Source organism: Heterocephalus glaber, unplaced genomic scaffold (assembly GCF_053883595.1).
Source record: "Heterocephalus glaber isolate CG9 unplaced genomic scaffold, H.glaber_assembly_v1.0 deba00000818, whole genome shotgun sequence".
NCBI classification, from domain to species: Eukaryota; Metazoa; Chordata; class Mammalia; order Rodentia; family Bathyergidae; genus Heterocephalus; species Heterocephalus glaber.
This window is the reverse complement of record NW_028258164.1, coordinates 16,523,234-16,540,358: the sequence shown is the minus strand read 5'-3', so window position 1 is coordinate 16,540,358 and position 17,125 is coordinate 16,523,234. Positions and strand designations below refer to the sequence as shown.

Genomic DNA, 17,125 nt, shown 5'->3' with positions numbered 1-17,125 from the left:
CACAAGGAATGGTGTGCAATTCTAGAATCAGGAAAATACTAATCAGTACAATAATAAGACTGAATTATACACTCATTAGGGAGATGAAGTTAAAAGTTTTAAAAGCCTTGTCATGACTTTTTATTTTTGTTGGATTCTCCCCCTTTGCATTTAATTTGTCACACCCAATGGATTCATTCTGCTGGGTTTCCTGGGGTTGTGATCCTCATTGTCTTTTCCTAGGGTATTGTCTAAAATTTTTTGGAGTGCCGGTTTGGTATTCATGAAGTTCCTGAGGTGCTCTTTATCATGAAAGTATCTTATTTCTCCACCAATTTTGAAAGACAGTTCTGCAGGGTCCATCAATCTGGGCTGGAGGCTGTTTGGCTTTAGGGCTTGAAATACATCACTCCAAGCTCTTCTTGCCTTGAGGGTTTGCATTGAGAAGTCTGCTGTGATTCTGATGGGCTTTCCTTTGTATGTGATTTGTTTCTTTTCTCTCACTGCTTGTAGAATTTTGTTCTTCTGTTGGATTTCTGGAATCCTAACTATTACATCCCTATGTGTAGATTTTTTTTGATTAAGGCTAGCTGGAGTCCTATATGTCTCACTTATCTGTATGTCAAGTTCTTTTCTCCTCCTTGGGAATTTTTCTGCCATCACTTCTGTGAAGAGTTTTTTTATGTCATCTGCACTCTCTCCTGTTTCTTCATTGATTCCAATCAGTCTTATGTTATTCTTCTTTGCATCATCTAGCAGCTGCTGGATTGATTTTTCATGTTGCCTTACAATTTTAAAGCAATTTTTCTTTTCCTCCTCACTAATTGCAATCTTATCTTCTATATCTGAAATTCTATCCTCACATTGGTTCATTCTGCTGCACAGACTTTCGATGGAGTTTTTAATCTCTTGGAAATCTGTTTGTATCTGTTTTATGGATTCCATTTGTTTCCTATCTTGGGATTCCATCATGTTCCTCAGATCCTCTATTTTTTTATCTGTGTCCTCTCTAGATTTATTACTAATGTCTTGCACCATGAGCAAAATCTTTGCTGTTATCTGAGTAATTATTTCTGATTTCATTTTTCCCAGATCCTCTTTTGTTGCCAGTTCAGAGAGTCCAGGTGGTTGAGTATCAGATTGTTCCATCTCGTTTCCCTTTGGGGTTGCTGTAGGTAATCTGCAAGTCTGTTTTTGAGGCTTGTTTATGTGTTTTCTCATTTCCATGGTGGGGGGAGTGCTTCTGGCGCCCACCCAGCTCACCTTCTCTGCCCTAGGAGCTTGGGATGGCAGCGTGGGAGCTTCCTTCTGGGTTCTGGGACTGGCTCAGCTTCTCTGTCCTAGGAGCCTGGGATGGAGGTGGGGAGCTTCCTTCCGGGTGCTGTGACAGGCTGAGCTTCTCTGCCTGAGGAGCCTGGGATGGAGGCAGGGGAGCTTCCTTCCGGGTGCTAGGACCGGCTAAGCTTCTCTGCCCTAGGAGCCCTCAGAATTTGGAAGTTTTAAATCTGATGTTTATCTAAATTCTTGGTATAATCCCTAAACTAAAGACATTGGATCAGCCTAAAAACTGCTCCAGACTTAAAAGACATTTTGTGTTTCTTACACACATAAGTCTTGTATTTCCTTTCCTTGCTATCCACTTGTTGAGAACACTTTTGGCAAGCCACCATGAAGTCCAAAAATGCACAGCCAACTACTCTGTGCACACTGAATTTCATTTTCTTTAGCGTTTTCTTGGACTCAAGCGCTGTCAGTTACTTTAAGTATAATTTTCTTATTCAAGCAAAGACAACACAATTATATAAATCTGAAATTTTCAGCAGAGATATTACCAAATGAAAACACACTAATAGAGAAATTCTAATCATTTCCATTCATTACAGGAACCATAATTCTTCAGAATCTAAAATTAGCCATCTCAAACTTGGCCTCTGTGTGAGGCTTTAATACATATAAAATACAGAATCTGTCTTGCACACAATGTTATATAAATTAGTCATCTGACAATGTTGGGTTCATAGCAGCATCACTTCTGAGAAAGGTAAGTAAGCATCTAAGGTGCAAATGTGTTTTAACAACTAATAAACCACAGCTATGATTCAAATACCTGGGCATAAGCATTCAGCTATGCACACGAACAAATTCAGTAGTCACAAACTGCAGGCTAATTGCTTCACTGCAGCTTATTAATAGTCCAATTGCAAGCACAGCAGCAGTTAAGCACAATCAAGCTACTGCATCCAGGGCAACAAACACATTTATAGGAAGCAGTTGCTTCCTCTGGCAGCTTGTACTGAGGCCTGCAGTGGGGTGGGGGTGGGGCACAGTCAGAACCCTGACCCAGCTCAATCAGCATTAGATTACTGCTTCCCAGGTATTGTGAGACTGCAGGTTGTGAGTGGAGCATTTGCTCATTGTGGAAACAGGCACCTGGCTAGAGGTGTCACATGGGGCGTCCGAACTCAGGCCTGTATAATTGAAAGCCGGTTTTAGACGACCCCACAATTTCACTAATTCCTCTCTTTCTTTGTAAGAAAGCTCCTCACCCTGTTGCCCATGTGAAAGCTGTGACCCTGCCATCTGAAATCCCCCTAGTCTATACTGCTGCACTAAAAAGTTCATCAAACTTCCCCACGAACCTAGTGTGAGCAGAGGAAACCAGGACAAATGTTCCAGGAGGCTTCACTCCCTGGTCCACAGCCTTGATTTCTTCTTTCCTGGCACTTGGACTCCTCAAATCAGAAGATCAGCCAGATGCCAGATGATGGCTGCTACTGACTGCTTCTCCATTTACCTTTGTACATTGTCTTGTTCATCAGCACAGTTGGCACAGGAGTAGATATTACGACTGGGAGCCATAGCAAGATTAAACAGCATCCCCAGCATCTGAGGCAAGCAGCCAGTGGAGAAGTGACTTCAGGAGGAAGAAGAGGGCCGAGTTGGGGGAGGAAGGTAGGCAGTGAGGCTTCCAGCACCAGTGAAGCTGAGAGGAGCTGAGCACTCAAAGGGATCTGATCTGGACATTTGACTGATTTGTGTAATGATTCATTTGTTGAATACATGAATAAAACCACAGGCTCTTGACTTTGGGGATCATTCAGTGGAGGAGATTTAGAGAGGAAGATACCGTACATTTGGCCACCAACCCAATTAGCACACAGGGTTGGTCTGGCATTGTGCATGGCAGTTGGTGTTGGCAACATGGGGTGGTTTGTGTCCTCCAGAGCTCAGAGCTATACATCAAAAAAGGTGAAATGGGCACCATAGCAAAGTCATGAAATCGTCAATAGAGGGTTCCCTTTGTAAACACCTCCTCCTGCTCAAGGGGCGGAGCACAGCAATCCAGGCTGAGGTCACAGTTCTTCTGGAACCCCCTGGGGCTGGCAGGTCAACCACCGTTGAAGTCTGTCCTGCCCTTCTGCTATGGCTGCCATCTAGAGACACAAATTCACAGATTCCTAATGTTGACTTTTAGAGACTTTTCAGCCACCGCTCAAATATGAATTGAAGATGTCATCCAGACACACCTTAGCTCCTCTTCGCCATGTAGTCACATTCCTTTAGCCTAGCATCACCTGACACGGCTCACAGATCCATTGTCTACCACTTTTGGGGTACCCTATCCCTGTCTCCCTGACTGTTCTCCCCAATCCTGGACCTCCTGTGTGCTGAGTTCCTACCCCCGGCATTTTGGTTAGTATCTGCATAGGGTTTCAGAACATTTCTTCTGTTGTGTCTTAAGACTGTGCTATCTTGTTGGTAGACCACAGGAAGATGAGGTTTCCACTCCCCTAGGATCTAAGGAAGGGAATGAACGGATGTGACAGGTTATGGGAATGTCTCTGGTGAACAGATTCATGGCTTTTATCAGATCCTCCTCAAAAGGGATCCATGCTCCATAGTTATTGATCCATATACTTTTTGGGTTCCTTTTAAGTTTGTGAAGAAATGGAAGTCCAGATGTTTCAACATCTGTAACCCTGCTACACCAAAGCCCCAGTGTATGCAGGTGAATCTGGGGCTCCTCTCCCTCCCTTCCACCCTCAATTCCTCACCCCTGCTGTACAACTACTACCAAGGAGGTTATTCAAGTGAAAGATGAGACTGAAAATTACCTACTGTATCCTTCCAAAGCATGCATAATGTATTAATCATTGCTTACTTTTAACATTTGGGGAGATAAGCAATTGTTACACCCTCATTTTTTCCTTGTTGGAAAAGCAGCTCATTAAATTACTAATTACTTGAATATGAATAGTTGCCATGAACCACCTAATGCACCCAGGGCTGGCACAATAAAAAGAAAAATTAGCTGTGTCTCCCTGGAAAAGTGAAGACAGAACCAGAAGCTCAGAGGGGCTTGGAGTAGTTGACTTTCCTTAGTTGATCTCCAGATAGGGAGTTCTCACCCATCTTTATCCTTAAGTTCCTTTGCATCATCCAGTTAATTTCAGTTTTTGTTTTAATCTTTTTAGAGTATATTTTTTTTACTATGTCTCACTCATGATTGCTTGATTTAGAGCAAAAAATTTTAAAAAATGGTTTATCTTTTGAATCTGCAATTTGCCTGCTATGTGATTTTGGTAACTTACTCAGCTTCTCTGAGTTTTATTTTTACCAGTGTATATTAGACTGTTGAATTAGGTGTGTGTGAGTGTGCAGCTCTGTTGCCTGGGGCTGGGTCTCCAGAGCCCCAGGAAGTGCAATCTCCTCCTTCCTGTGCCAGGCTTGGCTTTTTGCCTTTTGGAAAAGGATTTCAGTTACTGAGTCAAAAGTTCAAAATCACTGGGCAATCTGGTGTGTACAAACTGTGACCTGGACATCCATTTTGCCCACCTGCTTTTAAAATGTTATAATGAAAATATTTTTTAAAGAAAGTTTTGTTACTTGTGTGCATTAACTACCTTATACAGTTTATATGTGGCCCAAGACAACTTCTTTTTGCTAAAATAAAACAAGCAAACAAAAAAAATGATGACAATAAAAGGGTGAGTTGCAGGTTGGACATGAATGATTTTATAAAGCAACCCACCTTAGAATGAACACACAAGCTCTTTCCAAATGCTGGAAATAAGAAGATCCACTCAAATATCATTCCTGTGTCAACACACACTGTCAGTGGCCATTAAGCAAGGAGATTGAAATCTCCATGCTAACTCTGTGCATACGTATTTTTTTTCCAAAACAACTGTGATCCATGGGCTCATTATTATTTTCCAGACATGAACCCAGCCCAAATTTGCCCCAGGTGCCTCAGTAGCAGGTGGAAGACCTGGGATCAGGAGTTGGGGACATCTGTGCCTCCAGCTCCCCTCAAAAAGGGCTCCTAGAAAGACAAAGGAGGAATTATCCTTCTCCAGCCGTTGTGACAAGGAGGCAGAATTAATGAAATGCATTACGGGGAGTTTTGAGACATGAAGGCTTTGTGTTACTTGCCAATCTCATTGTTTAATCATCTACTATATAACTTGATGTTGGAAGAATGGAGTGCTTGTTTTGTTTATCAAAATCCCAGCCAACAATTCTAATTGCCTTGAGTTTTCCTAAAGATACCTTTCTTGGGCTATTTCAAAAAATACTACTTATTCCATAATGTCTTAAAATGCCTTGCCACTTCTAGGTAAACTTGATTTTATTAGTGAAGTCACAAGTGTTTTAGCTTTTCGAAAGCCAGAAACTTGTCAGCACTCTTTGTCATTCATCAAGACATGTCTAGGTTAATCACACTCACAAAAAGATCTCTTTATGCCCAAGTCACTCTTTATAGATTTCCCAAATTCCTGTCCTTTGAGGCAGGCTCCCCTCTTTTCTAGACCTGTGCTAATCCCTTGCTGCTTTATTCTGCACACTTCCTAGCCTTTTCCACCCCCCAAACACTTCCGGACAATTGCTTCCAGTTCCCTTATTCCCTGAATCGCCTCCATGCTTTCTTTCCCAAGCAGCTCATTCCAGTGCCCTTCAGATGAGGCCACACACAGCAGGAAATTCTTTCTCCTGACTTTGAGCCACTCCTGCCCAGCTTCCATCCCCCCTACTTTGGTTCTCTTCTTCCTGTGTTACCAACTTAGCACAATAAAAACCTTCCTCCAGAGTGACATCTGTCTAGTGAGTGGATAGGGCATTAGGCAGGCTATCAAGATTAAAATATGTTTACCTCTCTCCCTCTCTCAGGGACCAGATCTGAGATACAGAGGCAGTGTCATCATTTTTAAATTCCCAGTGTGAATACTGTAACAACTTCAAATTATAAGAAAAACTACCTTTTTTAAAATAAAAAAACCACAAACGTTTTCCACTCATTTCAAGACATACATTACTTCCATTCCAGACCACCTCTGCTGCCTATAGGTTTCTAAAAGAAAAACAAATAGGGCTGTGGCTAGGGTCTTTTGGTTTGGACGTGACATCTTGCTGTGAGTAACATATTTAGATGGTCCAGTCAATCCTTTTAAGAGAATGAATACCCATTATCTTCAAGAGGAATCAGGACAGCACGGCGGGAAGCAGAATTTGACTACGAGAGTGTTGAGAAAGAGCCTCCTCCTCTATAGTTTGCCCCTTTCTCTCATCTGCAAACATATGTCCCTGCTCTGCCTCCCCTTCCATACACAAAGCAGTGCACACAGATGTTTTTAAGAAGCCTATGTTCCAGATTAACATTGCAGCAACTTGAAATGATGGTTAGAGTCTCAGGAGTTTTCCGACTGAGGAAGGCAGTTTTTCTTAAATTCTAGCAGCAGAAGTTAAATCTCATAAAAAATTGATCAGGTTCCAGCAAAGGAATAATATATAAATTATCACTGCCAATTCTATTTGCCAGACTTTAGTATATCAGTGATGTGCTTGGGGAAGCCATGGGTGGGCTACCGCGTTTAGAATGCCATGGCATTCTTGCTGCCACTTCTAAAAACAGATGATAAAAACCGAGGAGGTTCCTCAGCTCAGACTTCATGTTTGTACTTATGGCAAGATTTCCTAAGAAGGGTGGCTACAGATTTCAACTCTACTACCATCAAGTCTCCTGGATTAGGAAGAGAAAACAGGAAAAGGTTCCATTACATCGTACTTGCCAGACAAGTCCAGACTGCAAATGGTCTTTACAGGATGCTCATACCCACAGACGATTTAAGGAGAGCCAAGACTGCACTCCCTGAGACCTCCACTTAATTTTTTGTCAATGATTCTGATTAAATACCTTATCATTTCTTCCAATGGCTCTGCTGTAACTTTGTGCCTAAAATCAGAACCATCAGTAATTCCTCTGGGTTTCAGCCTCAGAGGCTACTATAAACTTGACATGTTCTCTGTGATTGTAATGTGTTACACCACTTGATGCATTGTTCATAATGACTGAATTTGCCTCAGTCATTTAGCAAGACCCAGGTAGATGAGTTTGAACACAAAGAGTTGAGTGTGAGCAGACTCTCAAATAAGCTGAGTGTCCGGAGGATGAAAGGACCACAGCAAAAAGATCCTGAAAAGTTGAGGACACACAGAGACAGAAGGAGACAGAGTGAACTTGCTGGATTGAGCTCTTTCTCTGGGCTCCATATTGAGACTTCTCCAAGGCTCACCTTCCCTGGGACAGTCAAGAAGCCCTGAGGATTCCGGCCAGGTGTTAAGTCACACCACACAGGACAGAGCTTAGCTTCTACTCCAACTGACATGAAGACCACAGGTAGCCAGACCTGAAATGAACTTGAAACAAAGCCAGTGATGTGCGTTCTGTCTCTCCATACCCTGGCTGTGACTTGAACGCACAGCCTCCACCTGCTGGGTCCTCCCAAAGCAAGGACATCTGACAGCCACTGAGCTCTAAAGGTGTGCATAGAGCCACTTCTCCCATAAATTGTAGTCTCTTCCTGCACTTTCAGAACTATAGGTCAGCCATCGCACTCTCCCAGCAAGGCCAGGGTGAATGGTGTCTCCTGCAGAGCCTGGTCCCTTAGTGAAGGCCCGCGTTCATATTGATAGAATGATGCCACAATTTCTCAGTAGGCAGAAACTGGATGGCTCCTAGGCCTACAAGCGATTAGCATCTGAATGATTCCATCACACCAGGACTAGAGGTGTTTTTGTGAAGCTCAATGGAGAGCATCCTCCAACTCTCAAGGTCCCCCTGCTTTTCTTGTGTGCAACTGAAGGTCCTGGCTAATGGCACTCCTGGTACCTGCAATACTGGAAATGAGGGTGGGGATGTCAGCACAGTGGAGTAAAACACATTCAGCACATCATCTGGAGCATTTTTAAGAACGAAAACAAAGATGCTTCCCATCACTTTCAGCTGGGGCTATATTAACAGCTAAGCTGCGTACCTCTGTCCCTCCCCCAAACCCCAGCGTTGTCTAGTCTTTCATGTAGTGTACCAAGTGACACTTGGTGGTTAGCTTGTTTAAAAGACGATGTGACATGGATCCCAGAAGATTGGGAATCACCAATAGGACACCAGACTAGAGGTCACTATGGCTTCAAGCTAGTCCTTCACTTTGTTGCTACGTTGCTCCCTCTGTTGGTGACACACCCTCCTCAGAGATGCAGCTACCTTCCTTCCTCCCTGTCATCTTTCTGCATCATGACACACTCCAGTCTCCCAGGCATGGTGCTTTTGTCCTGTGCTCTCCCTGTCTAGGATGCCCACAACTTCTGAGTCTCCCCTGAAATCTTTCACATATACCCTGCTTTGCAGCCCAAGTGCAGCCCTCCTTCTCCTCATTCTGCAAGTTCCTAAGTCTGAGCTGTGTCTGGAAATGCCTCCAGAAACCTGGCGCTCCCATTCCTTACCCTATTCCTTCAGGCTTTGTTTTTATCTAGAGCCTGAGATAGTTGAGATCAGGCACAGAGTGGAACTTAGTCTACAGGAGTACAGTAGCCGTAGCCAAGGCCCTGTTTCTGAATTTCGAAAGGACTACATTTCCTGCCATGACATCAACACATCATGTCTGCACTTCTCACAGGCGAGTCTCATTTTTCTGAGTCTCCTTCAACTTGTTCTTTTTCTTTCTGTCTGATGCCATCTCACCTTAAAGGCAGAAGCCTCACAGGCTTTTCCTTTAACAGGTCAAAAAAATTTAAATCTCAGGATGGTCCAAGCCAGATGCTCGCTTGTATTAAATCACACTATTGCAAGAAGCAACACATTGAAAGGCAAGGGACACAGGGCAAGGCAGGGGTCCTCTTCCTGGTCTATTACCTGTGCACGTCAGGACATCACCTGACCTCTCAGAGTGCTAAACTGCCCGCATTTTGATGGCCTCTCTATTGAATATGTTGCTTATAAAATTTTATTCATTTCAAACAATTCTTCTGCAATAGCATTAAGAATGTCTAGACAAATAACTTAACCTATCAGTCAATACTAGATCCTGGTGTCTGCAATTTAAGAGGTGAACAGACACAGCAGGGGGTATGAGGATGTATCCTGCTTTCAGGAAACTAAGAAGCAACAAAAAATCATGCTCATGTTGCAGGGTACGATTCTAACAGTGGATTTCCAGGTATAAGGCACTTAAAGTTGTAATTCAAATCAACATCTGGCAGAGGATCCAAATTAGCAAATACAACATAGGCTACTTCCAAATGAGTGTGTGTACATGTGTGTTAAGTGTGTGTTCCTATGTACATGTGTATCTGTGTGTGCATACACAGCCACACACTTACATATACAAACATAGTATACGCCACTAAAAACATGTCCTTGCTTAAGAGTTGAGCAAGAACATCTTATGGCTCATTGGAAAATTCCTGAATTTGTCTGTCTTTTCATATTCAATAGCGTTACTGATCCCTGCTTTCCAATTTTAAATCATTTGAAGTGGGGCAAGCATATGCTAAAGCAAATTTGTACTTTTTTAGTCTAAGTGGAAAAATCCCTGAATTGGGTTCTTGAAGAAAAGGTTTAGTCTCTGAGAAAGAACACGGTAAATCTGAAGGAAAGGGCCCTCAGTTTCTCCTGCTGCTTCCCCTGGCTTGTTCTGTGTCCGGGGGTCAAGGGTAGTGGAGTTAAAGCCTGCTAGGCGATAACCTGTCACCAAGAAGTCCCAGTGTCCTCATCCACAAACTGGCTTCAGGGCCAATGGGGAAATCAATTCATCAGGTTAAAATATATATTATTCCCAAATATCACGGGCTGTTAAAACTGCATTTAAAAATAAATTTTAGCATCGAGAGAGAGAGAGAGAGAGAGAGAAGGAGAGAGACAGAGATCATCTAGAAATCTATTCTCCTTTTTATTTTGATATATTTACGCAGTCTCCTTTAGAAACAAAACCAAAGAAAACTCTCCACATATCCATCTATTTTTTATATTTTTCTATCCAACTTTGAAAAAAAAACACAGCCATTTCTAACCAAGGGCAAAATAATAGGTTTTATATATTTTCTCAACTTTTCTCATTAATTTGTGCGGATCCTCAGCGTACAAGTATGTCTTCCTACCACCCCAGCCTTGACTTCACCCTTTGCCTTGACTCTCAAAGACCAAGCCAGGCGAGGAACAATAACACCTCAGCTGGCTTGCTGAGAAGAAAGGTTGTCCATACAGTGACCACATGCTGCCTAAGAACAGTGGGGCCAGGCATCAGGCCATGGTGAACATGGGCCCTAGGTGAGTGCCTACCCATGTGAGGTGCCACTGGCCCTGAGTTTTTCATAGAAACAGCACTTGGGGGGTTGGAGATGGCCATTGAATTAATCCCATTAAATAACCCCAGCTTAAACCATGAGCCAAACTACAAACCAGGAATCCTCCATCCGCCTCCTAAAACATCCAAACATCCTTCTGTCAGGGTTTTCCTGTGAATTCCATCAGCCTAGGCACAGGGCTGTCCCCAAAGCTCCATCAGCAACCAGGAAGAAAAGGAAATAGAAAAGCAGGGAACCCTTCCAGGGCTATGCATCTAAACACACAGAACAGGTTAGTGCTTTTGGACAACTGCTGTGATGAAGGAATAAGACACAGCCTTTAGGAATTGTATTTTAGTATTCTAGTTGTTCCATTTTAGGCAGTTAAGATTTTAGCCAAGATTGTCTAAAGCTGTGTGTATGTGTGTGTGGTGTGTGTGTGTGTAGTGTGTATAGATACATACAGATATACATACAGATATATAAATAGACATAGATATACATACACATGATACGGATACGGCTCTCCTACCCTAGCCTGCTGCCAGCCCTCTCTTTGTGGACTTCAAAGGGTGAACTCAGATTGTTCAGGGATGAGAAGATGCCACTTGAGAATGGAGGGAAAGGACTTCTCAGCTGCATGTGACTAGGACAGCTGCCTCTGGATGTCCCACCCGCTGTCTGGAGCCACACTGCCTCGGGACTGCAGTCTGGACCAGCTTATGTCTTCCACAACAGAGGCAGGTCAAGGACAGGCAATTTCCAGAGATCAGGAGGTATAGAATCAAATCAAGGGTTCACAGTCCTCCAAATCCACGCCCTAATTAACCACTGCCACACTTCTGCATCCTAAAGTATCAGGCAAAATAGGAGGAAAATTCCTGGTACTTCTTTTCCATAATACAGATGGGGCTGTGTGCTCCTGATCCCTGGGTTTAGATCCATGAATAGCAATGTGCTCTTTTTATAATTATTACCTCCTTCCCCTGGTCAGGAAGGCTACTCAATCCCTAGCTCAAGCCTGTAAGCCCTGCCAACATTTATTTCATACCCAGTGAGGGCAGAGAAGTGTAATAAAAGGAGACCCATTCAGTTACAAGATGCTAATGTAGGTGAAAATATTTCTTTACTTAGCAAATATCCTGCAGAATTCTTAAAAGAGGGTTTGGTTCGTCTATTCTGAACCTATCAAGCTATACTGATCATTAATCCTTGTACAAACTCTTAAGTTTAATATAAATAATTTTAAGATTTCCATATTTACAAATCTTCTTCCCAGATGAAATAAGATTGTATTTAAAGTCTTTAGGTGATGATGATATAATAAGATGGTTGCTTTTTATTGAAACATTGACTGTGGGGTAATGACTCCCAGTTGGAGCTTTCACTAAATGCAGATCTGAAGTTGTTTTCCTGTCTTCTCTGAAGAGTTGATGTGGGATTCTGTCATGCAATGTCCCGAAAGAGGCTCTGCTTCCTTGAACTCTAGAGAGGTCTCCCTTCTTTGCCCTGGTCCTAACCAAAACAACCTAATAACAACCCTAAAACACAGAAGGGAAATCAGCTTATGCTGTTGATTTACCAGGCTCGGGCAAACTGCTCTGCAAATCTAGTGGTGTCTCCTAGGATCTATTTTAATGATCTGCCCGAGGTGAACTGAGCAGCGATTAACAGACAAGAGCCCTTCCAATCTGCTAAGCGGGGAATTACAGTGTCTCCAGGAGTGCTGAGCTGGCCTGCAGATTCACCCTCACTTCCCACCCTCACTTCCCAGCCCTGCAGATGGTGGGCCCCCCAGATCAGAGGTGTCCTCTCTGCACCAGGTCCCCCTCACACAACTGGCGGCCTTTCCCACCTGTCCAGCCAGCTCACTTGGTCCTCAGTGGGCACCTCTAGCAGGCAGACTCTGCACTGTCTGCCAGGAACATTTCAGAGTGCCCATTCTTCGCAGGGATGCTTGTAAGAGACCGGCTGGGGCAAGGGAAGGGAATGCCAAGTCCTAGACCCATCCCATCCCTTCCCCTTCTACTTGTCTTAGTGTGACAACAAAGTCCTGTTGCAGCTTCAGCAAAAGCTTTTTTAAAAAAATTTTTTTGGCATGCCCTTCTTCTCCCAAATTACAAAGTAGTTGGAAATGTTCACAACCAGCACTGGAGAAATGAGGGAGTTATGAAGACAGAGGCCTTTGTGCATAGGCACCCACTCAAGTTTACCTTGCCAAAGGCATTCTGTCCTATTGATAAGGCCAGGGCATCCTTTAAAAACACGAGTGAGGATGGCGGAAGAGCTGACACCCAGCCGCAGAGCTTGGTGGTCCAGGCAGGGGGCCACAGCTATAGCAAACACCAAAGCATCCAAGGAACACACACGCGCGCGCACACACACACACACACACACACACACCAGGCATTACCTGCTCCTGCTGTTGCACGGATTTCCCCGAGGCGCTGGACTCCTTGGCAGTGGTCATGGTCTGTCCCTCTGTCCAGGGTGCTCGTGGCCACCGTAGGGCCAGGTGGGCTCTGACAGTGAGTTTGGAGCCACCAGCCTCAGAACAGCAGGGAGAGGAAGCGGAGTGCAAGGCTAGTCCATACTTCCGATCGCAGGGCTATTTTGGGGCTCGTGGGGGAGGGCGCAGGGGTGGACCAGCCTAGTTTGCTCTTGCAATGCCAAGAGCAGAGAGGATACGAAGCGGAAAGATGCCTCTGCTGCTTCGCGGGGCTTCTCCAATTAGCAACAGCCTCTGCAATCGCCACAGAAACAATAACTGCTTAGCAACGGGCAGCCGGTGGCTGGTTGCGGGAAGGGCCCCAGTGAGGCGCGCTGCCTCCTGCCGCCTCCTGGCCGTGCATGGCGCATGCTCGGGCCGCGCTCTGGTGGGGCGGGGGACAGCTGAGGGGACCGTGCGGGGGTTGCCGGCTGGCCGAGAACACGTGCCCACGCACCTGAAGCCTTGGCCCCACGTGTGCCCAGGAGGCTGAGCCCATGTGCTAGTCCCCAACACACACCAGGGCATCAGCACAGAGTGGCGGGGGTGGGGGCGGCCTTTGTCGTTCCCGCTGCAAATTGCATTGCGAGGTGCATTTGGGAAGCCCTGGGTCGGTGCCCCCCTCCCCTAAGACAGGCTTTCCTCGTGCCCAGTGGGTTTTGCAGGAGCGTGGGCTGTTGCAATCTTGGTCTTTATTTTCCTGACAATTCAGAAAACTTAGGTTCCATCTTTAGTCAGTGAATCTATATGTTTCTAAGAAATTCGATCAGGACCTTAAGGTGTCTTCTGACTGAAAAAGAGGAAAGGAGAAGAACCCAGCCTGGGTGGTGAGCCTGCTGCACCCTGCGCTAGAGGAGTGAGCAGGCAGCAAGTGACTGGGGGCTCCTGCCCTCCTGGGCTCCATTGCTGGCACCTGAGCACAGGTTAGTGAGTGAGATATATATGTGGGGAACTCCAGGGAAAGCAGCATCAGCCCATTAGCTGCAAGTAGGACTGTCTGCTAGTCCTCCAGAGACTGGGGCGGGATGCCCAGGACCCCTCTAGCTCCTTCCCTGGAACCTCTCTTAGTGACAGGCATTCACTGACTGGGGACAGCCTGGCCATCTGCATACAGTTACTAATAAGTACTCTCACTGATGAGTCCTTCAGGCTAGGGCCTGAATTGATTGGTATGTTCTTTGCACCTGTATGAAGCCTAGTGTAGTTCTGAAAAGAGAAGTGAAATAGATGTGTGTCCGCTTAACAGGTGCTTAAGAGAAGCCTTCCCGTGGCTCAGCTCCATACCAGTGCCCCCCAGGCCCATCACGTTACAAAATCAGAGAACTTGGCACAATCTGAGACATTGTGTCTGTCTTTGGAGGTTACTGATGGATGGAAATCATAGCAGAGGGGCTGCCACCTCCGCCACAGCCTGCACTTAATTCCGCTCTGAGTGTTTACTTGGCACAGGTTCTCAGAGGTCTGGATGGACAGCTGGTAGCTCACACGGTGTGGCCAAGATATAAGAAAGAAAATGCCATGCAAAACCCCTGCCACCCTGGGAAGGCTTGTGTTTCACTCTGGCTAGATTGGGTTTGACTTCTTGCAGGACTGGAGACTCAGGGGGTTAGGGTTCCAGCAGGGGTGTGGGTCCTGGCTTGCTCATCTCCGTGGCCTGCCTGCTAGGATACCTGGAACCCAAGAGGTTATCAGTGCTGGCTGAAGAGCAGGTGCCAGGCCACAGTGGCAGCTCTTGGGGCTTCACAAATCTCTATCTTATATGAGAAAGGTGCCTGGGGACAACCTGGTCTCATCTCTGGCCCTGGAAGCCACTGTGGCATGAGATCACTAGAAAGCCTGCCACTGAGGTCCAGGAGCAGAGGGGGCAGAGACTGGAAAAGGAGGGCTGGATGGCAAGGTGAGCCACCCCAGCCCCTCACACGGAAACATAGCTCCTGGGAATCAGCAGCTCCAGTGTTCCTACGCTGTCTACCTTATTGGGTCTCAGGACTGCTCAGTCCCTGAGATTCCTCTTCAGTTTAGAAACCCAGGCTGGGTCACATCTGGGGCTGCCATCTGCTGACAGCTCTGAAAAGATCCACTTCTGGCTCCTTGAGGCAGGGGACTGGTATACAAGAGCAGGGACAGCCCCAGACAGAGGGGTGAAGGTGTGAAGGGGGTGCAGATTGTCTCCGCCAAGTTCCTAGGATCTTGATCTAAACCCAGGATGCTCAGCTGTCCATGGTAGGGGATATAAGAAAGCCCCTCCCCTTTTACTCCTCAGTAAAAAGCTTAAAATATTATTTCACACAAAGTAAATCCAGATCTAATGCAAAATCTGCCACATTTGTGAGATCATGTATGGCACTTCCAAGGGAGGTCCTCCAGGGCTCAGAGCTCATCAGAGTCTGCCCGGCCAAGCCCTGTCCCTGGGCTCGCCACACCCTACACGCATCAACTCTGTCATCAGCCACAAGGTGGGAATGTCTGAGAGTCACTTCCGGAGGCCTGGCCAGATGGTCCCACCCGCAGCCTTTCCCTGGGACTTTCAGGCCTCAGGTCCCCAGCTTTTCTGCACACTTGACTCTGACTGCTCAGAAAGGCAAAGGGCCAGGAAGTCCTGCCTTCTGTATGCCTTACATCCAGCTGGAGGATATTGTGCTAAGTGTAGTAAGCCAGGCAGAGAGGAGAAATCCTGTCCTTGTAGGTGGTGTTCTTGCAGGTGCTACTCTGGGAAGCAGTAGGGCAGAGAGTGATGCGCTGGTGGCCACAAGCGGGGGCGGGGGTGGGTTGCCACTGAACAGGCACAAGGTCTCAATTCTGCAAGATGAACAAGTTCTAGAGATCTGCTCAACAGTACTGAGCCTGTAGTAAATGAAGCTGTAACTGTCTGTATGGTTAAAAACCAATTAACAGGGTAAATCCTAAAGAAGTCTTATTCCCACAGTTAAATTAAAAAAGGATCGCTTTTTAGTCATATTTTAAAATTAGTCAGTGTTCCTCCAAAGGGCATATTCTGTACTTCAGTTTATCTTCCCAGGCCAAGAGGTCTGAAGATTCCTCTCCTTGAGGTCAGACTCTGTGTTCTTTCTTGTGTGCTATCAGCAGCATCATCCAAGAGCCATTCATCAGGGGATAAGTTCACAGTGGGCAAATATAGGACACATTTCCCCCAGGGTTGTGCAGATGAAAGGAAAAGAACATATAGCTAAGTTTCTGAAAAGCAGCATGTATAAATGTAACTATGAGGTATGATTGAAACACACAGGGAATGTAAAAAGTCATTACAGTAAAAGACACATTGCCATTAATCCCAATCAATCCTTCCCCTTATACACACTCCCCCCCTTACAATACACTTAACCCATCGTTCTTGCCACTTTATGGACCACTTCTGGAAGTTCTGTTTTCTGGGTATCTTTAGGTGGTCTGATAAAAATACAGCAACTGCTGCTTGCTGAGTGCCATCCAACAGAAAGGCAGCCTCATAAAAGCATGATACTGTGTCTTCATCCACCTTCTTCATCAGATCTGGCACCCTGTGCAAATTCTGGCTCTTCCCCAAAGTCAAAATGACCATGAAAGGGAAACCTTTTGGTCCAGTTGAGGACATCAAAGCAGTCATGAGAGCGCAGCTAAAGACATTCAGGAAAGACCTCCAGAACTGCTGCAGAAAGTGGTAAGAATCATGGAATAAGTTGCTGAAAATGAGGAGAAGTATTCTGAGGGGGATGAATAGCAGTGCGTCTTTCACTATAATAAAAGTTTTAAAATTTAAACATCCACTGAATTTTTTGTTCACACCCCACAGAGTTCCTTGGCGCTTGGGTGAATACAGTCAGGCCAGGCAGGTAACATGATGGATCCTCTCCCAGGGCCCTGTCCCAGGAATGGGGAACTGCCACCGCCTATACTTAGGGAAGGGGATGGTGTGCTGACTGCCTCAAAGAAGATGACAGCAGTAACAAGGCCACCTGCTCTTGTGCCAAGTGCTCTGCGTCTAGCGCTGATTTAGGAAATCCTGAAAAGGTTCAAATGGTTTGCCAAACCCTCACCAAC

General features: G+C 45.5%; 1 protein-coding gene across 5 annotated transcripts in view; it reads right to left on the bottom strand.

Moving 5' to 3' along the window:
- Dpp6 (dipeptidyl peptidase like 6) overlaps nt 1-17,125 on the bottom strand; it is an 863,175-nt gene that overhangs the window by 406,380 nt on the left and 439,670 nt on the right. The window contains exon 1 of one of the 5 annotated variants that reach the window (XM_004860346.4): nt 13,013-13,464. The exons of the other annotated variants lie outside the window; for them this stretch is intronic. Within the exon in view, the coding sequence (XP_004860403.2) occupies nt 13,013-13,069 (57 nt within the window). The 5' untranslated portion in view covers nt 13,070-13,464. Of the gene's footprint in view, nt 1-13,012; nt 13,465-17,125 lie in introns of those variants that run through there. 5 annotated transcript variants of the gene reach the window in all.